The sequence below is a fragment of the Nyctibius grandis genome, chromosome 10 (assembly GCF_013368605.1).
Source record: "Nyctibius grandis isolate bNycGra1 chromosome 10, bNycGra1.pri, whole genome shotgun sequence".
NCBI classification, from domain to species: Eukaryota; Metazoa; Chordata; class Aves; order Nyctibiiformes; family Nyctibiidae; genus Nyctibius; species Nyctibius grandis.
In genome coordinates, this window is record NC_090667.1 from 11,245,885 (window position 1) to 11,273,259 (window position 27,375).

General features: G+C 52.4%; 1 protein-coding gene across 2 annotated transcripts in view; it reads right to left on the minus strand.

The window, feature by feature from the left end:
* Positions 1-27,375, minus strand: part of STK10 (serine/threonine kinase 10) — a 51,753-nt gene that overhangs the window by 20,030 nt on the left and 4,348 nt on the right. The window contains exons 2-3 of one of the 2 annotated variants that reach the window (XM_068409465.1): positions 18,740-18,904; positions 1,229-1,277 (exon numbers count right to left, since the gene is read on the minus strand). In XM_068409465.1, coding sequence (XP_068265566.1) covers positions 1,229-1,277; positions 18,740-18,904 — 214 coding nt within the window. Of the gene's footprint in view, positions 1-1,228; positions 1,278-1,568; positions 1,628-18,739; positions 18,905-27,375 lie in introns of those variants that run through there. The other variant, XM_068409466.1, reaches the window with a different exon arrangement.

Consider the following 27,375-nt stretch of genomic DNA (forward strand, 5'->3'; position numbering starts at 1 on the left):
ATTTCAAAGGCAAATGCCAGCTGCCAGTGTTGATGGGGAGGTGGAACAGGCAGCAACCAGCAACTCCTGAGTTTACTAATGCCAGGAGCTCCTGAGCTCTGACCCCCAGCTCCTCCTCCCCCTCGTTTGGGGGGTGACAGCACTACAGCCAGGCCACTTGCTCACAATTTTCTAAGCATCCCCTTCCCACTCCAGCTCCCACATCCTCCAGAGACTGACTGCCATGGACATGGCCCCATGAATGCTCAGGGCAGTTTAGTGTCCCAAGAGACAGGGCACTCCACCCCTGTTGAGGTTTTCCAGGGTAAGGCATCGTTTCCTCCAGCATTTCAGCAAAGGTACTTTTACTTGCAGTGATTTGGACTCGCTTTAAAGAAGATCCCTAACGGAGGCACAAGTTTTAGGGGCTGAAATCAAAGATGACAAGTTTGGGTCCCTACTTTTCCTGGAAAGAAAAGGCAAGCAAGGCCTTTGGAAATATCAGAGCTGAAAGGAAGTAACCCCCGTGGGGACACGTCTCTGTCCCAGGGGCTCCAGGCAAGCAGATGTCAGAACACCGTGTTCGCTGTGCGGAGGGGACATCACCTCCCCTGGGTCTGCACAGCCCTGGTACAGAGGGGCTGTGGCACCAGCCAGGGTGGTTTTGGGGAGCACCCACACGCTCCCAGTCCCAGCAGCTCTACGTGGAAGGGAGGAGTTAAAAATGGGAAGATTCCTGGAATTACTGCAAACTGCAGTTTATTCGGACGCTCGTGCTGCTTCACCAGATAACCGATACCATACGGAGAAGTCAGCAAGGAGATTCTGGGAGATGTATCACGACAGGCACCCAGATTAAACTTCTCAGCCCCACTGCCCTTCCCAGGAAGCTGTGGGAACCGGATTGCAAGCACCTGGTGCCTCCAGCAGATAAATATTTAAAGCCATCTTTCCCCTCCAGCCAGACTCTCCCTTCACCCCATGCTTTGTGATCTGCTGATCCCAGCAGCATTTAAATCACAAAAGGACATCAAAGTAGCTCAAGAAACGCCCCAGGGCTGCCACACCTTCTGCTCCGGGTATGAAAATAGGCAAACTCATGGGAGAGAAATGGTAGCTGGGGAAGTTGGGGCACCCACGTCTGCTGTCTGTCCGAGGGTTGCCCCTGAAAGTGTGCCAGAAGGCTGGAAATACCTTGCGGGCATCGCCCCGAGCACGGAGGGAGCCCGGCACCGCACGCTGCACTCACCCAGCATGGTGGCATCCACCGCCCCGCCCGGGCAGAACTCGATCATGATCTGGGAAAACAAAGAGAAAGGAATTAAAGTCAGGTCCACGTCTCACTGAGCAAAGCCCACAAGGTAGGGAAGAGGAGACAAAAGCGTTGGGTTTTGCTTCCCCACGTGGCAAAGCTGCCCCTTTGCCCCATGTGGGGATGGGGGGCTTCGGCACTCCCAGGACACGTCCCCAGCACCAACGATCGCCCCAGCCCAGGGACAGATCCTGCCCACAGCGGCTCTCAGGAAGGGAGCACCCCCATCGCTGCGACACCCCCACCAGTTGTGCCTGGCCTTGCACCCCGTCCGTACCTGGACGCCCACCCCGAGCAGCCAGTGTCAGCTCCGGCTTCCTCTCTGTTTAAATCTTTTCCCATTGCATTTTGGAGTGAGGGCTGCTCCAGAGAGCGGCCTTGCCAACAGGATGACATAGCTGTCATAGCTGGGAGCTGACGTGGCCGGGAGAAATCGGGCAGGGTTTTCTCTGGCAGATGAGAGATGGGGAGGGCTGTTGGGTATTTAATTTTTTTGACTATTTTTTTTTCTCCCCTCATTGCTCAGTAGTTCATTGCTCTCTTGATTTTGAGCAATTTGAGGGGAAAATATGTCAATAAAGAGGTCGAGTGCATTCACCAGATTGATGCTGTTTTTCTCGCAGGGACGTGCAGAGCCCTGCCAGCCCCCCCACATGCCTGGCCCCCTCTGCTCCCCCCCCAGGGTGGCCAGCGCCCACTGGGTGGGCCCTTCCCCAGCACCTGGGGGATGCAGGCCCTCTTCCCCCTCACCTCTGCACAGACCCAGCCGGAGCCTTTCATGGGGCAGGGGGGCTTGGTGCAGCCCCAGCTCCCTGCTCCCCGTTCCCCTTCGGGGCAGACGAGGCTGCTCAGATAAACATTAAAATTTCAAGCAGCCAGGGGTTACGAGGGACAAGAGATGCTTCACCTCCCCGACAGGCTCTTCTACTCCTTGTCGAGGCGACACAGGGCAACATACCGGAGAGGTGAAATGCCAGAGTTTATTTCGAGGACAACGACTGAACAAACCGAAGGCAGTGTTTACCAGCATGGCTCTCTAAGCCCTTCAAGTGGAGATCATGTTATTAAACACTGCTCTAAGCGCTGGACCAGGAGCCGAGGGGAGAAGGTTCAAGCTCCCTCTTTCCCATGGTCTAATCCTGCAGCTCCAGGCAAGCCACATCTCACCCTTTTGCCCTGCAGCTCCTATATGTGGACAAGGGAAACGCTACTATTGACCTGGACCACGGTGGAAGACACAGCTGTTTTGTTTTGGAGGAGAAGGGGGAGCAGGATCAGGTGCTGGGACACAGCAAACCTTGCATTGCTCTATGAGAATCAGGCCAGGTCCAAGAGTTGGAGGGGAGACAATGCTGAGAAAAGAAACCCAGGCAGGTTGGGCAGCCTGACACAGGCACCCTCAGAGGAAGTGGACGAGAATAACCAGAGGCCAGGGCTGGGGAAGCATCTGAAGCAGGCAGATGGAGAGAAGTAATTGGGAAGACACTCAAATCATTCACAAACCAGGAGAATAAATCTGCACCTACTTGGAGCTGAGCAGGAGCGTGGCAGGGAGGAAGCCAGAGCTCGTGCACAGATGGGCCATGTTGTCACCACGCTTTATCTTGTTTGAGTCCATACCTTGAACCAGCAGCAGCTTCACCAGCAAACAAAGGCAAGAACTGCCTCCTGCCCCTGTCTCCCCAGGCACCGAGATCCCCACTGGACCCCTGTGCCCCATCATCACCCAAACGCAGCTCTAGCAGGCTCATTTCAACCAATTATTTTTATAGCGTTCCTCGTCATGTTCATCAGAGCAGACTAACACCAGCAGACACCAGCCCTGCCCGGGCTCCACAGAGCCCAAAGTGCCAGAAGCAAACCCCAAACAAGCCCCATACCAATGTCAACCTGCCAGCTGAAGGGCAAGGGCCTTCCCTCACCCTGGGAGGCTGAGGGGACATGCAGGGCTCCGCTGGCACGGCCAGGCTGGTGGCGGTACCTCTGCACAGTGGCACCATGATCCCACCCGTGGGACCTCCCTCTGCCAGCCCAGCCAAGCGCAAGTGACTGCTGGCTGCACCACCCGAGCCCCCGGCGCAGGGTTTGCAGCGGCTGCACAAGGACAGTGCAGCCCTGATCCCACGCAAGCCTGAGCACCGCAGCTTTACACCACTCTGGCTGGCAGAAAACCTGCTGGTACAAACGAGCCCATCCCATCACTGAATCACAGCCCAGGGTTTCATTTGCCTTGCATGAGCAACCCTCTCCTGCTCCTGCCAATCCAGGTGCCTCGGGAACTCACCTGTCCAAAGCGGGAGGTCTCCAGGTTCAAGCAACAGCCTCCCTTACCTTCCAGCAGCAGAGAAGGCCTGATGAGATCATCTGTGCTACCAGGCTCAGCTCTTGAATCTAAACACTCCCAAAACTCCAAACAACTCAGCCCGAATCAGCTGCTAATGTGGCCTTTGCCATCCAGGCGACCTGGGTGCTTTCACTGCTAATGCTCAGCTTCAGCTTCACAGCTCTTGCCTCTGTGTCCCCCAAACAAATGAAGTCCCCTGGCATCTCACACAGCTTCTCTTAACACAGCCTCCAGGTTGAGGAGTGTCATTTAATTTTGAGGGGGGAGACACACAGAGGGCAGCCAGCTGGGTGACAGCCACAGCCACCCCAGTCAGCAGAGTCCCCGGGAGCCCATTGCAGTCCCCCCACCCAGGCACATGCTGTGCTGAGGTTTCCTTCCAGAGGCACAGCCAAAACGTGCTCTGGTCACACACCCTGAGCTTTTAAATGGGGAAGGGCCAAGCACAACGCACCTTACTCTGGATCTGTGTGGGATGCATTTCATCTCACAAAATTTCATTTGGGTTTGCAGTCTAGCAACAGCAAAATTAGGGAAATCAGTCCATCTGAAACCAGCACGACCGTGTATGTTTATGCAGGCACAGCAGGCTGCGAGCCAGGCACTGGGAATATGGGAAATATGAAAAACTTAAAAATATGCATTTTCAACAAGGATAGAGATGCCAAAGAATAATTACGGGTGTTGCCAGATGGTCTGAATATCCAAAAAATTAATGGGCTCGTTTCAGCCCAGAAAACCTGATTTAAATAAATGTAACTGGCAATCCCATAGCACATACACCGCGCACGCTTCCTTCCAGGAACGGGGCCAGCCTGAAGAACGTTTTACCACCGAAGCAGGTAGGAAGGCAGGCCCGGTGGCAGCACACGGCCGTGTCTGTGTGAGCTGGGGGATGCAGGATGCTCGCAGAGAGCAGTGGCTGCACAGGCACCCTCCCCAGCCCCGCAGCGGGGACAGGGACAGTCACTGACACCCCGGGGTGGGCAGCCTGCCGCTCCGGCCACGATGAGGAATGAGTTGGGAGGATCTTGGAAGAGAACTGCTGACAAGATCCTGTGCGTCTGTGCAGCCAGGAGGCTGGTGATCTACCCATGGGCTGCAAAGAGTTTAACTCCTTGCTTAGGACTGTTTCCATGTGCTTTGATGCACGGGCTGTCCCAAGGCACAGCGGGAGCAGTAACCGCTGTAGTGATGGTGCCAATCTCAGTGCTGTACTTCGCCTCTCAACACCGCAGCAGGCTGTGCCTGCGCTGCGCTCGGCCGGCCCTGGCAATCCCCTGCGACCTGCAAGACCTGGGACCCAGCACAGGGCTCGCTGTGGAGCCACAGCAGCGCCACAGAACAGAGCCTTCGCACACCTAGCCCCATAAAAGCTCCTGTGGTCTTGTGAACCAGAGATATGAGACCCATGGGGGTCTCTGCACCGATGCTGACACCCTGAAAGCAGCTCCTTCACACCCGTTAGAGCCGGGGGAGCCCCCACACCTCCACCTCCCCCAGCCCCGGGTCTGGGTGAGCGCCCACTGTGGGGTCTGCGGCGAGCAGCCTGGAACAGGGCTGGAGCAAACATCCTGTTTGTAACGATTTCCTCTGCACAAGAAACGCAGGGACTTCCTCGCTGAACGCTGCCCGGCCCCTCTGCTGCGCTGGGCTCCCCGGGGGGATGCACAGCGGCAAGAGGGGCTCTGCCTCCTGCTGCCACCTCAAAGCCACTCTAAATCCCAGGGGTTACGCGCTATCGGCACTTTAGTTTTCAGTCCCTAGGCAGCTGCAACTACACCTCGCAGGCACATACAAAACTCACGGCTAGCTCCCATCACCGAGCTATCCGAGCAACGCCACCGACCGACGGCTGCCTTCCAGCACTGCCAGCGCCCAGCATCCCAGCTTGGACACCACGGCCAAGAAACCCAGCCACCGCGCTGGGCTCGTGCGCAGCTCAACAGGGACACATGAGCTGCACACGCACAGGAACGGATTTGGGCAGCTGGTTTACAGACAGAGAAAGGAACCCACTCTCACTACCTCTCAAGCCTTTGTACAGCAGTTTGAGCACTGCTATTTAAAATAAAAAAAGGCCCTTTTCTCCTATACCTTTAGTGAAACAGCACAAATGAAGAGGGCTGCATGCAGAAGCCACATAATCTTTCCCTTTCAAGAACGTTTTGCACAGGCAAAATTAAAGTTAAACTTAAATTTGAAAGCAAAAGTCCCCTCAAGTTAAAGGGCTTTGCTGGTGACCTTCATTTTTCCCGTGGCTCCTCCTAATTCTGTCTTTAGGCACAGCAGGACCTGGAAGCATTTTGTAGCCCAAGTGGGATCGGGGCACGCAGAGGGGCTGGGGCCCTTTTCTGGGCTGCTCGAGTAGTACGTGACTGCCTGGGAAGAGAGGAAGCAGGGTCCAGTGAGCCTGGGGTTGCCCAGGAGAATAAATATACATACATATGTATGAAACAGTTATGACTTCAATTCAGTGCTCTTAAAGATGCAGGTCTCCAAGCTGTACCTGAGCAAGGGGGCACCACACGTTATGAAAAAGCATTATATGACTTTGCAGCTCAAGACAGCAGGTTGGACACTGTGCCAGGAGAATCCCTCCAGCACCTCACACCAGGCGAGGGCTGGAGGGACGCCAACCCAGAAAACAACTTAGGATGGATTAGAGCCTGGTGCAGCTTCTGGGTCTGACAAACCAGGAGCAGCATCTCCTGCCCAGGTACTGAAGTCCTCCTGGGTAGGACCAAGAGCTGTCTCACTCCTCCCAGCCTGGGCAGGACTGGTCCTGCCTCTTGGGCATGTTTGAACTCCTAGAACTTTCTACAACATTAAAAAAAAAAAAAAGGAATAAAAAAAAAAAGCTTATCTCGAAAGGTATTTTCACCAAACACTGCACAGTTGCCAAGGGTGGAACAGCTGATGTCCCTGAACTGAGGTTTGCAATTGAAGCCCAATTAAGAGGAGAGGACACACCCTCAGCCCAGCTCTTACTCATCTCATTGGCATGTCACAGGGTAGAGGCCCACGAACTGTTCCCTCTGCAGCAGCACTGGAGCAATGCCTCTTCCAGTCAGAAGGCGGGGAGGGGGGTAAGCCATCAGCTGGGAAAGCTGGGGGCAGCTCCTCTGGGCAGCGGCAGCCCTGGGCTGCCAGGCACTTCCCACGAGCACAGCAGGATGCACAGGGAGGCCACCAGGTCCCCTTAGGATGGAGGAGCCCTTGGCTGGCAGCCCAGTCACTCCCAAGTCACTGGAGGCAGCAGGCGCCCGCAGGCTTTCCCTGTGACTGCTGCTTTTGCAGTTGCACTTTGAATAGCCCAGTTGCTTTGGAGTCATAGCGGTGCTCCAGAGCACCCAGGCCGTTACTACATGGGTGCATGCTATGGTAAGTGCCATAACCACCCAGCCACCTGCCCACCGAGCCCTGGGCATCAGCGCCAGCAGGCACGGGAGGTGGACCGTGTCCCCAGGATCCATCTGCCCCCAGATCCACCCTGCAAAGCCCAGAAACCGCTTCAAAACTAAAGTACTTCAGCAATTTCCTCTCCTAATCTGCAGCAGAGAGTTTAATTTTGTTTGTTTAAGCAGCTGCCTGCTGCCAGGGAGAAGGGAACCCGCAGCATCCTGCTGCCGCGGCAGCCTCCATCACCCACGTGCAGCCTCATGGCTCTGCCACGTTCATGGGGCAACTTAGAGGCGTCCTCATCACTCACAGAGGAAAGCACCCTCCGGCACAGCCACCAGCTCTCCTGCCTTGGGTTGGCACAGAGGAACTGGGGAGATAAGGAAAGTAAATGTGGTAAAGCAAACTGTGCTCCATTTATAGACCGAGCTGGTGAAGGGGAATGCTTTCCAGGTTGCCTCCTCACCAGCCATCGCACCCATTCCACCTCCTGTCCCTCCAGGATGCTGAGTTGGCACAAAGTTCCTGGGGGGACACTGCCATTAGCAGCAGTCGCTTCCATCTCAGAGTTCTCAGAGTTCAAGCAGGGCAGGGAGAAGGAGCAGGGTGTGCACAGCCGGCCTCAGCCACACTGGCCATCGGAGGTTTCGGTCCTTCCCTGTGCAGAGCTGCCATTGCAGAGAGTGCAACAGGAGGAGGGCGGCGGGTCCCCAGGCTGCCCCCAGCACAGACCGGGCAGGAGGATGGAGCGGGGGGCAGGCGTGCTGGTGTGGGTCCAGCAGCGGGGAGAGCAGGGCTTTCCTGGCATCGCCCACCCGCTTACAGGAAAAGCGGAAGAAATGCAGCAAACAGCAACCGCTGCTGCGATTCAGGGGCAGCGCGGCGGGGCAGGGGCAGAAATCCTTCACATTCAGCAAAAACACAACAAAGGGAGATGTAAAAAAAGAAAAAGAGACTGAGCGAGTTGGGGACCCTGACTGCCTCTGGGCTCTCCTGGTGCTGCAGAGAGACAAGCTGCCCAACATGAAGGGTGGGTGGGGAGGATGGTGCGGAACAGTTAACAGGGGCTCCCACGTACAAAACCCCGACACCTCCCCGGTGCTGTGTCGGCGTCCCCCTGCCCTGCCCCCCACCACCGCAGCCACCCTGCCTCCTGGGCCGACCTGCTGAGCCAGCAACGCTGCCAGCTGGAGCCCACCCTTCCTCCCAGCCCATCCGGGCGATGGACACCACTTCTGAAGCCATCTCACGTGGGAGGCTCCAGCCTGCTCAGCCCCATGACAAGCCCCAGCGCAGGGGAGCGAGAGGACCCCGCTCGTGCTGGGGTGCAGGAGGAAACAGGGAAAAGAAACGCCATTAGGGTGACTTTTACAAAGCTGCTTTTTAGGCTACAGCAAGAGAGCAGGCCCTGCTTCTCTGTAAGGGGATTGCCCAAAGGGGGAAGTCTGGATCCTCCTCCCACTGCAGCGAAACTGGTGGCTGGGAGTCGAGAAGGCAGCCGAGGCAGCACTGCGAGGCAGCATCACCTCGGGCGACAACCGCAAGTCATGTACCACGGCCTGAGTTTCAACAGACACCGCGTTGAGCAACAGCCGCTGCCCTTGCAGCTGCAGAGCCCTTCCCTTCTCCCCGCCAGCCCCCGTCGCTGCCCCTCCAGCAGGGCACGGGCAGGGGACATGCAGCAGGTCGGTCCCTCCCACAGAGCCCCCAGCCCAGCTCCCTGCACCGCGGCCGCCCAGGGAGAAGGCTTCGACCACGAAGCCCAGTGCCGCCCTGCTGCCATCAGAAAGGGAGTCACAGCCTGCGGTGCCTTCCTCTTCCTCCTCCTCCCCTGCGGAGCAGACACGCGGGCAGGGGTCCCAGTGGCACACAAGACATCACACCCCCTTCCCCAGCAGCGCAGGAGGAGCCTACCTTGTGAACAGTGCTCTTGTGTGCGCCCTCCCAACCCACCCAAAACATTTCCTGGCTTCGGCCGGGGACAGAGTCTCCCTTCAGTGCACTGAGCCCAGGGCAGGACCAGGGTTCCTGAGGCCCCTCGCACAGCCCACACCAGCACCGTGGCACTCATAGCGCAGGCTGACTCCCCTGCCATCGCAGGCGGTGGGGGGAAGGCAGGAGGGGCAAGAGGAAACGGTCCAGACCTCCCCATCTGCGATGGGATACGGAGCAGTCACGGCACAGCAGGTCTCTCCTCCCAGCATTTGGATCACGCACGGCGGGCGAGACAGGCTCCTTCCCGAGCCCTGCGGGAAGCCGAGAGCCCAGACAGTCTCTAGGGCTTTTGGTCTCGACTCAGAGGCAGAGAAGACAGAGCAAGTCCAGGAAACCATCTTCCTGCAGCCCCCAATCCTGGTTCTAGAAGAGCAGAAAGTTTCCTGCCCTGTTGCCAGCAACGGTCATTCATCAGCTGCTGAACGCCAGCTTTCCCATCCAGTGCTTCAACACAAAGTCACCCAGCAGCTTGCTGGTGGCTGTCCCACACTATTGCTCAGCCCTGTAATACACACGCTGTGGAAAATAAAGGACAGAGGCAACAGCTAGCTCTGTTCTCAGGCTCTGCCTGTTACTGTAGCACCGAGAGGACTTGGACAAGGTCAGGAGCATCTGGAGAAGGGCCCAAGATCTGCACAAAACCCATGGAGGGGATGCCCCTGTTCCAGAAACTCTGGCTGCAGCAAATACTAAGTGTAGCACAAAGAACATAGATGGCCATTTGTCCAAAAGCTGCCCAGGGACCTCAAGCTCCATCCTGGGACCGTGCCAGAGGCACACGGACAAAGCCCAGTCCCACATGCAGAGTGGCCATCCAGGACACAGACGGCAACCTCCATGTGTACCTCGAGACACCAGACACACAGCCCACCTATGGCCCAGACACATGAGGAGGCCGATGCTCTCCCCATGAACATCTTGTATCCAGCCCCACTTATCTGTTGGGGCTTCCACCCACACCCAGCACCTCCAAACACCCAAGTGCAGGGTGGAGAACCACTCCGTGCAGCTCCATCCCCTGTCCCTCCAAGCCCATCACACATCCCTGGGGCTGATGGGCTGAGGCCATCATCATAGCTCCAGCAAAAACTCTGGACACACTTCTACATCCGAGGACTGAGAAAGGGGCTTCAGCTTCTGAGTGATGCAAACCCCAGGGGACAGAGCTGTTCCTCGCTGGTGGAAAGAACGCGGCGATATATTTAGGCACAGAAACCGCATTTAGTCATGGTCAAGGGACACGTCCTTTACTCCGACTGTTTGACATCTGAACCTAAGTTCTGGTGGTCAACAGCGAAGCTATGCTGTCCTGCCGGCTACAAGGGGAGGTGAGACGAGCAATGCCGGATCAGCCCTCCCTGGAGCAGCTCCCCTCTTCCCCCCACAGCACAGGGGCATGCAGGACCACAGGGGCTGGTTTTGGAGAGCACCATCTTGGTTTTTAAATACCATTTGGTCAGTTCTACTCTCTCCTTTAAAAACCAAGGGCCATGCAGACCAGTGAAGTTTTGTTTGCAAGTGTGTTGAGTCTCACCGTTATCTCGGCCAGCCTGCCCTGCTCCGACTAAAGTCCAAGGATTAAGTTTACATTATGGAGTGGAGGGAGGAGGTGGATCACATTCCTACACCTGCTTAACCTGGTGCTTTCCCTGCCACCCTCCTGCCCAACGCTTTTCACCCAGCACACGCCAAATGGATGGAAGAAGGTGGGGAACAGATTATGCCAGCGTTGCTCATAAGCCAGATGGGCTGATTCAAAGCAAGGCTGAGCTGCTCCGTGTTTGCTGGGGCGCTGAAGACAGGGCAAGCCACTATGCACCAAGGACACACGCTGTCCTTCCCAACCTCGTCTCTAGAGCCTCACAAGCCCAGTGTGCCACCAACACAAGAGGGGATGAACACCCAAATAACCACCGACACCTGCAAAAACCACCAGCTCCTCACTCCCCTCCGCTGCCACTGGCCCTCAGCACAGACTGCAGAGGCCATAAAACAATACGGAAGCCACCAGAAGCCTCTTTGCTGTCACAGCAGAGCACAAATGTCAACAGCTTGTCTGACACTGCAAGTATGCTGTAGGTGGAAGCGAAATAATTAGCTCTCTGTAAGGGAGTGCTCCCAGCTTGCCAATTTTCCCTTACAGACAAGGACACTATTCAGAGACTTTAACTATTCAGAGACTTTAACTTTAAACCTTTTCTCCCCCCTTTTCTGAACAAAATAACCTACAGAGAAAAATATTTGAAATTTAAAAAAAAAAAAAAGTCTGTCCCCATAACCAGTGAGGGAAAGAAGATGTAGGGCAGCAAGTGAGGAAACCCAAGGGTTATGGAGCTTTAGTGCAGGAAAGCTTTATCGAGAACAAAGTCAGATAACACTGCACGCTCCTCTCGAAATGCAGAGCTCCCTGCTGATCACAGGGAGATCGGGGATGAGTTTTTCACATCTAAATCAATCTGCAATGACAAAATATTTCCTTGAACTACCCTCCCCCACAGGCTGGCAGAAATATTCCCATTCCTACTGAAATTTTGGCAGAGCGAATCAAAACTCCTTTTAGTTTAACCAAATGGTTTTGATGTTGCAAAAAGCATCCTTTCCCTTGCTAGAATCACACAGGGCATTTAGTTTCTTTTGACAAGGGCTGATATCCAACCCCTTTGAATTCACCATCCTGACCTGCTCACCAGCATCCCAGAGGGATGAAAATCCAAGAACACTTGTGGCCAGTGAATGCAAACAGCTATGAGACGCAGAGAGGGTCAGCATGGCCAGGACCAGGTGGTGGTACCTGGGATGCCGAGTGCTGCAGGAAGGGTTAATTGCAACATGCACAGGCTCATTAGTGAGCTCTCACTTCAGGGACCAGACCATGACCTAGCTCCAAGGGCTCAGGGTTCCCAGCGCCGCGCTCGGTGGAGCAGGGATGGCGGCCAGTGCTTTCGTTTGCCATAGAAACCAGAAAAACACCCAGGGAATGGCTCTCTGCCCAGGCACGGGGCAAAGCCTTTGCTCCTTGGAGGGAGGGATGTGACTGGGATCCCCCTTCTCTCACCAAGCTAATCAGCGTTTAGAGGCCACTCAGTTCACCAAGAGCATTTGTTACTGGATGGGCAGCAAAATGCAGAAAATCCTTTAAAATAAGCTAAAAGGGAAGAGTTGCTTCTTCAGTGGGAAGATTCACCAACCTCAAGTGCCCTCAGTTTGTGCCAGCATCTAAAATAGATGATGCATTTCAGAAGGGTAGAGCTACCGTAAGAGCTGGAGTTTGACCCAGGACAAGGTTCCTGGTGTCTTTTATTAACAGCCAGCAGTTCCAACACAGCCTCAAAGTCTTGCTGGGCAGGAGGACGACTTGCTGAAGGGGTGACAAAGGACTTTACAAGTTTTCCACTCCTGTCTGGCATCTCCCTAGGAAGTTATTAGTTCTGATCATCCCAAATTCACAAGACAAGGTGCCTGGATCCATCACACAAGATGAGAGTATTGCTATTTAACTGTTTCAGTGAGGGCTTTGAAGGCAATGGAAACCACCCCAAGCCATAAGGTCTGCAAAAGGCCATCCCTCCCTCCCAAATGACAACTTTCAGGCTATATCTGAAATAAAATAAAGAACTCTAAACCCACAATCTATCGCTTGTTCCAGGGCACAGGCTGAAGGCACTGTCTCCTATACACAGGTAGTTCATAAATATTCATTTATATGCAAACATTGTTCCTTAGTATTTCCCTTGGTAAACCAGCCAAGTGGGAATGTGGCTTATGGTGATTCATTTCTAAACAAAGTTTTAAAGTGCTTTGAAAACTGATTTGCCTATAGGCTTCTTGTCTGCTCCTTTCTTTTTATAAAACTATGGCCTTATGGTTATAACCCTGGACTGGGATTCAGCACATCAGACTTATTCCCAAGTACCATTTACCTGCTGGGTAAACTTTAGGTAAATTCTTGTCTGTGCCTCCACTCCCCGTGCTAATAACCAGGATAATGACACCAGGTCTCTTTTATAAAGCATTCCACAGTGTACAGATGACAAGGGTATGTAATCACATGGCATTATGTATTGCTTCAATAACCTTTTCTTGCAGCGTTATACTGTATAAAGGACGGCAGACAAAGGCTTCTATTATAGTTTGTTGTCATGTTGATACCTGTAGAAGCACTCTTGAACTTGGCTGGGCTATGGTAATCCGCCTGCTGCATAAGTCCTTGGTGGCTGATCAAAATCAGTCTGTTTCCATCCCTGCTTTAAGGGAAAGCCCCAGTTTCACCCACAACAGGATTTCCAGTGACTTGCCAGGAGTCTGAATGCTACAGCTCATGTTCACAGACAGAGAAGATACGTTGGTCCCGTGCAACCTGCTGCCCAGCTTTACAGCAGAGAGGAGGACAGAAGCAGGCTTAGACCTTCGTATCTTTGGGAAAGTTTCCATCCCCGGCCAAGATGATGTGCATACAGCTGACCCTAAGGACAGGGAGGGGGCACGGCGATATCCCTGCTGTGCTCCCAGCCTCCTGGGGCACAGCAATGCCCTGTCCTGATGCGTGCAGATGTCTGCGCACATCTGCTCCTCGCCTACCCACCCTGCAGAAGCTACTGGGGTTGTTTTGCAGTTCTGCCCAAATTCTAGACCGGCAGGAATTTAGAAACCAGTCCAGCAAACACCACCTCCACACTGGTTTGCCCAGCGGGGCTTATCCCACAGCAGCTCACGGGTACCGGAGCACAGCTCTGCAGCAGCACCGTGCTGTGTGCTCTCGGGGCTTGGGACAGGGTGCAGCCAGGTCTGGCTGGGATTTAAGTTTCTGCAGTTGGGGGAAAGGAGGAAGAGAAAGGAAAAGCTTGTTCTTCTAGGAGGTGGGCCAGCTATGTAACAAAGCTTGCAGGTTTGGGATCACTTTGTTTTTCTGGGTCTCTCCACCACTACGCTCAAGCACTACACACAGCTTGACACTCATGAGCTGCAAACAACCGTTCCAGCACTTTGGGGGGGTGTTCGGTACAAAGCTTCAGGAGCGCCTGAGGCCAAGCAGGAAGGGCAGTCAGACTCCTGCCAAGTGAAATTTTAAAGGGACACGAATAGCCCTGAGATTCCTCAAGGGCAGATGACTGAGAAGCCTGGAGAGACCCGGTCTGGAACAGCATTTGTGCAAAGGGGTCCCCCGTGGGCATCCAGCCATGGCTCGGGCTGCTCACCCTGTGAGACATCCCTGCAAGGTGCAATAACCTCCCTTGGCAAAGGAAAAACCTTAGGGAATCTGATACTGTTATCAGCTTTCTTTTGGTTTGTTTTAAAGAAAAGGTATTTCCAGCTCAAGAGAATTAAGAGCTGCAGATGCTTTACATATCCCATGCACTAGACTGCTGGGCTAATGAACATTTCTTTATGATACAGGACTTTCAAGAATGCCCAAATCTCCAGTCAACATCCATATCAAAGGGGTAGCAATCCAAAAAGTCCCTGGCTAAACAGGTCAGGGCCTGCCCACAGAAAATGCAAAATGCTTTTTTAAGGGAAGTACAAAGACTTACTACAAAGCTGGTGTCTCTCAGCAAGCTACAGGAGTTACATACCCACATGGCGGGCCAGTGAGAAGAAACTCTAAGCCGATTAAATTAACCATCCCTAAAACGCTCCAGCAAGGCAGGGTTACCTGCACAGTATAGCAATTTTTGCTTTGATCTCCAGGAAACGTCTGTTTATTCAAAAGCCCATTTGCTATAGCAACCGGTTTATAGAAAGGAGGGAGGGGGAGAGAATTCCCCGTGCTTCGCTAGAAGAGTTGTACCACCGCTGGCAGAGTCCTGCGGTTAAACACCTGGGGCCAAATGACATTGCAACTAATTTCTGGAGAACCCTACAGACTCGATGGTGGAGCATCGTGTTGGGCTGGCCGGAGGAGATGCCCACCGTCCCCAGGGAGCAGAGATCTCCCGCAGGAAAGGCCGAGTTTATCACTCCAAAAGGGACTCTCCTCCCCGGTCATCTTATCGCTCCTCTGTCTGCTTCTCTCTCGGAAGCAGCAGAGAGGTTCAGAAACAGGAGATCAAAAGTTCCTCCCTTCCTTTGAGGTCTCAGTCTTTTTGTGTTGTTTTGGAAAGGGAAAAAAAAATAAAAACCCCAAACCACATAGCTCTCAAGAGGGACACAACACACAAGGTCTGTTGTTTTTCTTTCCCACGTACTAATAATTACCAGCACAAATTCAGCACCATTGATTCCAAGCATTCAAAACCCCATACCTTAGCCCCATTCCTCAGTCACAAAACAGCTTTAAAAAGTCCATTTTTAAAGTTGCATGGATATTGGGTGAGGGGGATTTGCCTTTGTGTTTCCAAGTCCTACATCGCACTTCAGAAAAGACGACTTCAAAATGTGGTGCAGCCACAAGGCCTCAAACTAGACTTTTTTTTTTTTAATAGCATGAGATTCTCAGCTTTCATTTGGTGCCCCCATTTCCAGCAGCTGGGATTTATGCAAAAGAACATCAAATGCCACAGGGCTTCTAATAAAATAAAATAAATCATGAAAGCTCCCACCACTGCAGTTTTGCAAGCTTCCCTGGGCTGTTTTCAACCGGCACAAGACTGCTTGGCCTCTGCCATGAGCAAAGAAAAGAAGATGGAGGTGGGGAATGGAACGAGGTAGCAACTGCTGGTGAGGACACAGCATCTCTGCAGTGTATTTATATGCCAAGGAAGTTCACGCTGAATGCTGTCATCTCACCAGTTATATCCCTGGGGGACTCACTGGGTCTTTCCAAGCCCTTGCCTGTGGCTCGCAGTGGGCTTCTGCTCTGTCACACGAGAACCGTGGTTCTCCTCCTTCAGCTTGATGCCGGTCAGGTATAAAAGCAAGAGGATTTTGCTGGTTTATGCGTTCATCTCAGTGCTGTGGATTTCAACAAAGCTGCTGTAGGATAAGCCACTTCCCTTTGCACAGGAAGGCTTTTTGCTCCATAAATATATGTCACCTCCTGGTTATCGAAGTGCAAAGCCAAACCCTGGCAGAGAGGAGCCACAGGGACCTAATGCATGTGGGGGGGACAAGAAGGCCTCTGCAGCAGCAGCCACCACCGAAGGCCAGGTTTCCTCACATATTTTCCTTGTTAGCTCAAGAGTCGGAGAACAGTCAACAGACTCATTTAGCAAGAGCCCTTCTGAGCGCTGAGCCCCTCTCGGCGCCATCGGCTGAGACTGCTTGTGGCACAGACCGAGCCATAAATTACTCAGAGCCAAAGAGCTCCTACCATCCAGGAGGTCGGGCACGTCTAGAGCCATTGCCAGCCTGTCTGCGTGCTCCCACTTCTGCCCCTTTCTCACTTTGAACATTGTCTTTCCACGCCGGGCTGTGAGGGCAAGGAAACCACAGTGGATCACTGACCAGACACGCACCCACAGCAGGTTTACCCAAAGCCTGAGCCACTTCGAGCCAAAAAGCACAGCAGAGTCCATGCACCCATCATGGAAACAGACCATTTGCAAACGGCCCAGGAAAATGCTGGCTGAAACAAGAAACGGGGATGGGATGGGGACAAGACAATGAAAGTTGGTGTTTATATTTGGATGCAAATTTTCCCCAGCAGCACTGGTGACCGAGAAGCGGAAGCCTTTGACTTTAGGGACAAACCTGGTAGTGACTAGAAGCCTTCCAGAAGTACAACAGCCTGGCTTATTTACTTCCCTGAAAGCCAGTAAAACACTAGAGCATTAATAAAAACAGCCTGACCAGTGAAATGCAAATGCCACTCAAATAATTAAATAAAGAGAATGATCCTTCCCCCGAAACAATGGACAGGGCTGTAACGTCTGCCCTCACGGGAGAGCCTCATACAGGAGGCTCTTGTTCCAGTAGCTTCAAAAGAGGCTGTTTAATTTTAGTAGGTTGGCAAGCGTATGACATTACAAAGCACTTCTTAGACAAAAGCAGAGCCGAGGAGCTCTGCAATCCATTTTCCCTACAGGAAGGAAGGCAAAGCTTCCTATTGCAGGGAGGAGGTGGAAGGGGAAAGGGGAGGGGGCTGACATTTTCGAGAGAAAGAGCGAGGCCAACATATAAAATTCAGGCAGACCAGGGAGGTAAAAACAGCAGAACAGGGTAGAATACAAACTGGCCCCATCTCTTACCCAAGCTCGGTGTATGTTTGCCTTTTTAATTTTGCCGAGATTTGTTTTGCTGCAGTTGCAACCTGTCCAAATCCCAGGTCCCCTCCCAGGAGAGATGTTTGCCTTTCACTTCCTTAGAAGGGTACATATTTACTTTGCTCTTTAACATACCCAGGGCTCAGCATCACGATTACCAGCCACCCAAATACCAAGTCTCTGGACAACTTGCAACCCGGCTCCCCTGAAGCAAGAAGAGGCACAGAAGGAAGCGCCCAGCGCTGGGTACCACAGCCCCTAGCGGGGTGTCACAGAGAAGTTGGGGCTTTATCGATGGATTGTTAAAGAAGGGACACGGACCCATGATGACAGTGCAAAAGGTGCTTGCTGAATAAGCACATGTTGCCCAGTAAAACAGTACCTCTCCAGCATTGCTTAACTGGGCATGAACTAGACGTGGGTTGTGTTATTCCAGCGACAGCCCCGTGGCTCAGCCCATGCTCCGGCCTCGGCTCCCCCAGCACGACAGGCAGGGACCGACGGCTCCGACAGCTCCGCTCACACAAGTGCAAGTCTCAAAAGCTGAGATATCTTTTTTTTTTTTTTCTTTTTTTAACTCTAGTAAGATTACCCAGGGAGGCCACAAAGGTATCTGAAGCATTAAAAAGAGGGAGGAAAAAGTAACAGAGCTGCTGAACGCACCCTTTGACACTCGCCTGACTTGCCAGTAGTTACAAGAAGGAGCAGATGAACTGGCCGAGAAGATGGGTCTGAAAATCCTCATATTCCCCCGATTGCCACTATCTCGACACAGGCACACCCACAGGCACACAGTTATTAGAGTCTAGCATGGGGCAAGTACACAAGGGCTCATGCCCTCACGCTCTCCAGCCCCCTGCACATTTCCAGTGGGAGCACGCAGGAAGGTGCCTTTCACACTCACCTTCCTTTGCTGCCAGGGACTCAAAGAAAATAGCAGGCAAGGGGAAAAAAAACAACCAACCAAACATATACACATATACACACCTGCCAGGCTAGGGGAAAGAGATGCAGGAACCTGCTGTTCCAGCCGCAGCACAACTGGCCATTGCACTAACCCGCCAGATTGCATTTCATGTCCCTGTGCCTCCACAGCCATGGGAAACAGAGCTCTTGCCATCAGTGGCCTCTGCATTACAGGTGCTGAGCCAGAAACAAGGCACAAATCAAAAAAAACAGGGTTACCCTCCCATCTGATCTTTCAAAAGAGGGAGTGAACGAGGAAGAGATGCCCTTGTTGGTGCTGCATTTTCTACCTTTACAAACTGCAAATGGGGGAAAAAAACCCAACAACTCCAGTTTGCACTTCACAATGAAGATTTCTTGATCTTCCCTGGTCTATTTATAAGCAGCTTTATTTATAAGATAGTTTGCCCACGAAAGAAAGTGGGGAAAATCCAGGCACTGATCATGCAGCAAGTAGAGTACAGCTTGTGAGTCATTTCTAACTCGCACCAACACTTCAAGCTGCTCCAGAGGTTCTGCTTTGCCATAAATGAGCCATTTCCTCTCTGCAGAGTGAGAAATGCACAGCTGTACAGGTCACACACAGCAACAGCCTCTTACCCAGAGCTTGCCATCCCAATAAAACGCTCCCAGCAGCTTGACGATGTGCCGGTGATCACAGGTCGCCAGTATTTCAATCTCCACCATGTAATCCTCCAGCTCATCTTCACTCTTTGTTTCAATGACTTTGGCAGCTGCTAAAGCACCGGTTTCCTTATTCTTAGCCTGCAAGACAAAACCAGTATGAGTACAAAGGCAAAGAGAGCCAGGATCACACAGTACTTGCACAATTCCTGCTCCTCCAGTTCACGCTCACCTTGGCTGGTACCAGCCACAACACAAGCACGGAAGTTTACAGATGCATTTCTGCTTCCTAAACCTGCGCGTAGCTCCTCAGAGAGAATGAATGCTGTGTGAGGGCCAAAGCATCCTCCCTCCGGTCTCTAATGCCCACACCACTCCCCACCCTGGGGAGAAAGAGGCTTTTAGAAAAGGAGATGCATCCTGTTGTTTGTAGCATGAAAAGATGGAAGCAAGAAAACCTCAGAGTACAGAGGCTCTCTGCTAATAGCACAGGTGATAGCTCCGTTTTATGTAAGTCCCGAGTACACAGAGAATCCAACCAAATTCACAGTACAGCTGTGAGCCATCTCCACCATGAACATCCCCGTGCTCCCCTTCCTCACCAGAGCCCTCCCCAGGGCAGTTTTCTGTAACACACGAAGGCAGGGATCACCTCCTTGGTGGGTAAATCGAGAAGAAGGGTGCATTTTGATTTCCCAGGACTGGCCAGCACTCCTGGTGTTGCGTATTAGTGAGCTCTTCAGATCCCAGTAAGAAAAATACTACACATGCTCTCCCAGGTGCCCCCTCCATTTTATATAGTCCCTTTAACCAGCTTATTCACCAAATAACTAGAAAATCATCAAAACCTCTTTGTCCTAGTGGTTGAAAAACTTTGCTGAGTTTCCTTCCCCATTCCTCACAACATAGAATTGTGCCCTTGGGTTAGCAGCTTGCTGATCTCCTTCCCTCCCCAAACACCCTTCTCCAAGCAGCCCTCACTGCCTAGGAGGGGGTCACCGATAGCTGCACAGGGGCTGCTCTGCTTGTAGGTGCCACACGCCAGCAAAAGGCTATTAATGCTGGACTAGAAGCATTTGCAGACAAGTTTCTTATCACCCCACTCCTCTTGTGCCCCCATCCCACGTGGGGAAAAGGCAGCTGATGAAAGGCTTGGCTAAAAGCAAGCAGCTGTAAGCAGGCAGCACCAGGCGAGCCTTGGAGCTGCTCCCACGCTGGACCATTTCAGCATCATCCACCCAGCACCATCCTTTGGCTTCTCCCAAAACTGCCAGGGCAAAGTTTGCATTTTGTAAACGCAATTTGAACAAATTGTTGCAAAAAATTAGAAGTTTGCAACAACACACCAAAAGGATGTTTGCGAGACAGTCTGCACCCAGGGCTTCCCTGTGAGATGTGTCACACGCTGGGTGAGGGGGCGAGACAGGAGCTGTTGACTCAGGAGTTCCCCATCATTCCCAGGAGTGCATTGAATCAGCAGATCAAGGGACAGCACAAATCCCCATAGCTCACCCGCTCTGCTCCACACCGATGCAGGAGAGCCACCACGGCGTGATTCCATCTCGTTACCTATCTTCCTTCCATCACACCCACTCCGGGCTGTCTCTCCCCCAGGGGAGAACATCCCACAATGGATGCTATCACTGAAGGAGCTGGGCAAACTCTCGTCATGACCTTTCTTACTGCTTTGCAGTTTACATATCTGTGTTTGGACAACCTACGTGGGAGCTTACAGTAGGATTAATTCCTAGTATAAACACCACAAGCCCTGCTGAGCAGTTTTCTATAGCTTAGGTGATAGTATAACTGTGTACTGAGGAACAGGCTGGGAGCAGGGGGAGGAATGAGGGAAAAACCATATAACTAAGGGAGGAAAAATAAGGAACCCCTGAGTCTCTGCTGGGTTCTGAAGCCTTGCTGCACTCACACGAGTTGGCATGGGCAGCTGGGTCTTTACCACAAGGGACAAACCCATTTCCACCTCAGCTTGCTGCCCAAATGTAAGACAGCAGCTCACGCTGGCTGCAGAAGAAATGAGGGTTGGGTTTTTTTTTTCCCCCTCAGGTTGGTTTGTTTCTCACCAAGTTGCCCCCAGATGCCCAGAGGAGGGCAGGCAGGGAGGGGCAGGGGGAGCACAGGGAAAAGCACAGCGCTTCCGAATCGGAGCAAGAAGTGCCCCACTGTGTTTGCTCTGCACTTACGATGTTGGGAGAGGTCCAAGAAGGGGAAGTAAATATTGTGAGAAGAGGTGGGGCTTCCCTTGGAGGTCAGCCATCGCACGCTTCCCACCAGCGGGGTCCCAGCCAGCTCAGCCCTTCCAGGATGCTGGGGCCCTGCAGGGACCTGAAAACACCCAGGAGCAGAGCATGCCCCAGTCCCCCACGGCATCATCTCCCACTGAGAGGTCTGAACCATCCTGCCCTCACCCCCAGTCCTCGGGGGAGCCACTCCAGCAGCCACGCTGCCACCTCTTATCCCCTCCTGGGCTTGCTAAGGCACCCAGGGGTGCTGGATGTGAGCTGGAAGACATGGTTTTGGAAACTGGGCTGCAAGCTGTGGGTGGGGGAGTGACCGCAGCCCAACCGTTCACTGTGGCAGCCTGACCTCATTCATCATTACTCCTACAACTAGTGGGTGAGCAACCCAGCAACCCCCAGTGATCGCTTCCTTTCCAGATATGAGCCCGTGAACACCCTGCCTGATGTTCAGTCTTTAAAGATGTCCTAACAGGATTAGCTGCTGCCTTTCTCCACCACTTTGGACTGTCCCAATGAGCATATTTCCGCAGCTATCTCCATTTCCTCGTCCATTCTAGCAGGGGACGCAGCTTGAGTAGGGAAGGGATCCCATGAGCTGCACGAGGTGGGCTTCCACCCCAAAGGGAGAGGAGCACCGCTGTCCCATGTCCCCCAAGCCAGCCGGCACAGGGAGGTCACACCACTCAGTCACACTAGCAGAAGTGAGACCACAACCTCCGAGGAGAAGTCAGCTCAGGACATCATGAACTCATGATGCAAGAACATGAGCTTTTGAAACAGCAAACTCATGCGGGTATGGATGCGAAGGGCATGGTGTGGGCACAAGCCCTGTACTTTCTGTGGCCCTGTGATAATGTCACCGCTACAACTGAGTGCACTCACGGCACTTCCCAGAAGGGACCAAAATGCCCCATAGACCCACAGGACAGCAGAAGAAGCCGAAGCAGGAAGGGGACCTGAGACCATGAGGTCGGTAGGAGATTTTGGAAACTCAATCTCCTCCGGCATGGCCCTCTGTGTGTGGAGAGGAGGCTGGCTGCCCCACACAGCTGCCTGTGAGAGGACTGACACTCGTACAAGCTGGACAGCTCATCCCCCCCGAGTTGTCCATGGCCCCTCTGAGCCCAAACCCGCTCTGTAGTGTTTCTACCGTACCAGACGGAGGGAGATGCACACCAGCTGGCGTGGGCACTCCTGAACTGAGCTCAGCAAGTCACGTTCGTCACTGCAAGAGCTCTGGAAATCCAAGGAGCTCCTGCCCATTTCTCCACCTTCCCTTTCTCTCCGTCTGCTCGTCCTCCAGCCCTGACACCAGGCTACGGCCACGTTCTCGTGGCCTCCCCGGGAATGGCAGCTGCCTGCCATCAGGCAGACAGCTGCATCGCAGCCCCTCGCAGCAGCCAGCCAGCTCCGAACGCTGCTCGCAGCAAGCCAGATTTGTACAGGCAGCGTCAGATTTGGCCAAGTACGCCGGGCGGTCTCCCTGTAACTCACTTCTAGCAATTTCCTTCAGCTTCTCTGCTGGTATTTTCCTGCGTACAATGTATTACGACAGAGATATTCTTCCAGGAAGGTTTGTTTGGATCCTAAATAGGCCAAATGCTTACGTTGCCAGCCCCGGGAGCCAGTTTCAGACATCCCAGGCATGAGATGATGCTTTAGGGTTTAAAGCCCTTTCCTGATTTCTGCTTATCTTTGCACAATAGATCAGAATCTGCCCCAAGACATTAGCACAAAGCAAAACACAGCCCGCCCTGACCTCAAAAAGCCAACCTAGCAATTAGGCAGAAGGAACCAGCATCTCCAGTCTGTAAGCTGCAGGCCTGGACGATACCCCTCATGGCAAGGGGACGAACAGTGCAGGCTGAGGAGAGGCAGCATCTGCTGCTCGCTCTCCGGGAGCTGCGGGAGGGAAGAAAAGGGCTGCCACCAACCTCTCTGCAGCTTCTCCTCCAGCTTGGGCTTCACTGGGGGGCATGCCCTCACCTCACAGCAAGGGAAATTAAAACTTCTCTCATGGCAGGTGTTTTGTTTGTCTTTAAATCCCAAAGAAAGGAAGAGACAATGATATGGAGGAAAGAAGAAAACCAAGAACTATCAAGAAATCACCCTAGGCTGACTCACCACAGTGAGTTTGTTAGCCACATGGTTTGAAATGTAATCCTGCAAAATACATGGTTTTAACTACAAATCCAAAATCATCTGCAAACTCCAGCCTAATTACAGGGTCTCCAACCCAGCAAAAGTCCGTGTAGAGAATGCAGAGATGGGCAGAGAGCTTCTGTTCTCAGCTAAAACACCCCCAAATGTGCAGCCTTTGAGGAATTCATGGTGTTTCCCATTTTTTCCAGTGAAATTCATGGACAGAAGTGAAAGAACCACCCAGATGGTAAGATCCAAAGAACAGAAGCTGTTTGATGCCAGTCTATGGCTTATGGCTGCTCAGTCAAAAGCACATCCAGTTCCATCTTTTAGCTCCTCCACTGCTGGGCATTTTAATGCCATGGATAATTTGTCCCTGGAGTGCTAATTAGCAATAAAAAAAAACAGAGCTGACAGCTGCCAGCACAGTGCCCAGGGTGTGCTGCTGAACTATAGTTAGATTCATTACAGTCTTGGCATTTAAATCCTGAAAAGCCCTGATGGCCGCTACCAGCCTTTGTGCAGATCAACGCACCACACAGACCACGGCTGACAGGTCTTTGCAGAAACAGGAATGGAACATGCATTCCACAAAGAAAAAAAATCCAATAAAAGTTATCCAGTAAACCACTTCCAGAAAGCCACGTCAGGAGCCAAGCAGGACACACAGCGAAGGATCTTACTGGAGCCCTCTGGAGCAAGATGGGCGCTGGACATGCTACTGCCAAACACACCGGGAATACCAGGGAACAGGGGATGAGCAGGATTACTCCTAAATGGCCGAGGCATAGAGAAACGACTGCTCAGCTTATGGATTTACGGGGTGAGAGGTGCCTGTTCAGGTGACAGAAGAGGCTGTTTGGCCTTTGCCTGTGACTCACCCTCGAGCTATTGTGAAATCCAGATTGTGACAAACGCAGGAACTATTTTAAGCCTTTAAAGAACATATTACCGGAAGGCTGGATTGTTCGGTCCTTCCTCGGGCAGGACTGTGCCTAAGGCACAACCAGTTTCTAGGTGAGGCAGAGGAAAACCCTGAGTGAACTCGCACTCACTAGTAGAAGAGAGTGAGCACCGAGAGCACCTCGATCGCTTCGTCTAGGCTTGCTTGCCCACAGTATCTTCCCAAGCCAAGGGATGATCCTTTTTAAGTTGGTCTGCCATATCATGCCACCACATTTTTGGTGTGAGCTACTCTTCCCATCCTTGTAAGCCTTTTCTCCATGCCACGAGCGCTGATGCTTGAAATAGTGCTGAGTTAGAGAACCACGAGTAGAAAACCCAGTGCTTTCAGTGGATGATGTATGAGGGGGTTGATAGTCCTGACTTCCCTCCGACCCCACACCATATTCCTGTTGTGTGTCTTTGTACGCAAGCAACTGCTCGCTCAGATATTTCTCAGGGATGACGTAATGATTAACTGCCTTCCGATGGACTTTGCCTGAGCTGTCTGCATCCATAAACACACACAGCATAGACTGGCTCGAGTCAGTGCCCATATTATTGTCAAATAATCAGTGGGAGCTGAAATGAGTTCCAACAAGCTCCCTAGAGCCACTTCAGTTTGTCACCATAAATGAAGCCTTTTTTTTTTTTTTTGGAAAAGCTGAATTCAGCCCTTGGTACCACCCAGCAGAGTGGGTGGTGACAAACGGGCACAGCAGTAAGGCACAGCCCTGGTCTAGCAGCCCCCAGCAACCCATGCAGAGATTTGTCCCTTGGGCATCAGGTCGAGCAGGGCTCCGACCACACCAGGCTGGACCAGCACTGCTACTGTGGCAGCTGTGGCAACACTTCTGCAAGGGCTAGGGGAAGTGGAAGTGGCTTGTGAAACAAGTCGAAAAGCGTTAGTTAAAAAAAAAAAAAAAAAAGGCAGAAACACCTTCCTCTGGCTTTACAAGCTAGAGGCAAGGGAAAGTAACATCGCCAGAGAGCTCAAGCTACGGCCAAGGACTTTTTTCTATGTAGATGTGCCAAAAGAAAGAGTGACCAAAGCATGGCGCACACACCTTTTCTTGCCTTAAAAGCTCAGCAATGGCCCAGCAGAAGGGGGTGAGAGAAAACAAGCCCAAGCAGCAGTACGTTAGTCAAGGAGCAGAAAAGCTCCAGACCTTGCACCCAAACACAGCAGCAAACAAGAGGCTGCTTTGCTACTGTGCCACACTACAGCCCACCTACAGAAAATGAGCTGACCTCATGGTCCTGGCACAAGTGAGAGATGAACAAAAACCCATGCAAGGTTTGATGAAAGGAAAGATCTATGTGGATCCAACATCTTCAGCCTACATAGGCCTAAAGCTTGGAAGCACGAGACATCCTCCAAATCACCAGCCCCCTGGAAGAGCGCAGTGCTCCGAGTGAAGCACTGCTGCCCTGGTCTTCACTCAGTCAACGCCACAACATTGAAAAAGAAATTAAAATGGGGAAAAACAGCGATGCAACCACTTCTTAGTTTCCTAGCAACTTTCTGCAACAAATTTTGTACAAAGAGAGCTAAGGGCTGAGCAATGGGCTGAATGGCTGCTATGCCTGAGAGCCAGGGAACAGGGCTTAGACGGGCAGTGGTAGTGTGCATGTCTGTCTGCCTGTCAGCCCTTTCACACTGTGCTAGAAAAGCATCAGATAAGCAAGGCCCTTCTAGAAAAATCAAACAATTGATCAGACCTTTGCTATCTCCACAGCACGAGCCTGCCCAGAGAGGTCACCCCAGCAGCACGCCTGCGCTTGTCAAGAGAGAAATGCAGGGCAGGCAGCAACTCAGCAATGACAACAGATGCAGGCACTGAGGTCCACCAGCATCATCTGGCTTTGCTGGGGGCACAACTTCCTCTACTGTCTCTCCTACCTACTGAAATACCACACAAACATTTTGGTTGGTAAAATAAGGACATGAGCAGAGGTAAGTGTCAGCGACTGCACCAGATTCAAAAGCATCAGAAAGGTTTCCATGTGTTAGATGGGAAGAGCATTCTGTTTTGAAGAGCAGACGTTCAGGGGGTGGAAGTGAGGTTCTTTTCTATAGCCAAGTCAACAAAAACCACAGAAGTGAGTTAATGGCACTCCAGCAGCACCAGTGCCATTGCTCTGCTCTTCACCAGGGCCACGCTGCCCCTTCCAGCCCTGTGTCCCGGAGGCAGCACACACAGACACTGCTCCCAAGTGCGGCTGCATTCTTCCCTCTTCAAAGGGAGCGAAGTAGCTCCGGCAAGTGGGTGATGCTGAGGCCCCACCCCAGAACCAGATGGGCTGCACCGTGCCAGGCAGCAGCTCACCGTGCCTGTGTTTTGCAGTGCTTCACCCTGGCACACCCACACACGTGCCACCACTCCCCACTACCTTGAACAGGCAAGTTCATTAAAAATTGACCTGTTATTTCATTATCTTAAATTATTCTTTTTTTAAGTGACTTTTCTCTTCATAGCTGAATTCCTTGTCACCCAGGATTTCAGGCTGAGCGAGGCTGGCAGTGCTGGTGGATGGGAGGGCAGCACAGGCATAGCCCCCCAGGGACCCCTGACCGTGCGGTGTGGCAGTGAGGGTGGGTTTGACCCAGGATGCATGAGAAGAAGCCCAGATTTACAGACAGCAGCACCCCAAGGATGAGAAAAAGAACATTTTTTTCCAAGGAAACTGCACACTCAAGAAAAATATTTAAAAAAAAAATCATGAGACATGCTGGGCAGAGATTTTTCTAAGGAACAACAACTGCCATGTGCTTGAGGGTGAAAGGCTCAAAGCCTTCATCTAAGCTTTCTCTTCCACACAGCTGCCCACGGCTCCCACTCTCAGCAGCATTGCCAGGCTCTGGGCCATGACACTGAAGTCGTTATCAAAATATTTAGGCCACGGAGAGCTGTCCCTCTCCTCTGCCACACAGATACAGCCGTGGCTCCGCAGAGCACAGGACAAGCTTCACTCAGACTTCAGCCGGGATGGAGCATCGCACGTTTCAGCAAGTTTAAAGTGAACATCAAGTTTAAAGTCCAACTAGGTTTAATATCGTTGGGCCATTGCTCTATATGCAAAGGAGTGGTGTCTTCCCATTCCTCTCCTCAGCTGAAACATTTTAAGAAAACCCTCCAGCTATTCTAAGGGACAAGGCCACGAATTGATCTTATCATTGTTTTTTATTTTTTTTTTTGTGGTCATGGTTACAATCAGCTTAAGGTTCCCCCTCCATTTTTTTTTTCTTTTTTTTTAAGCTAACCCAGC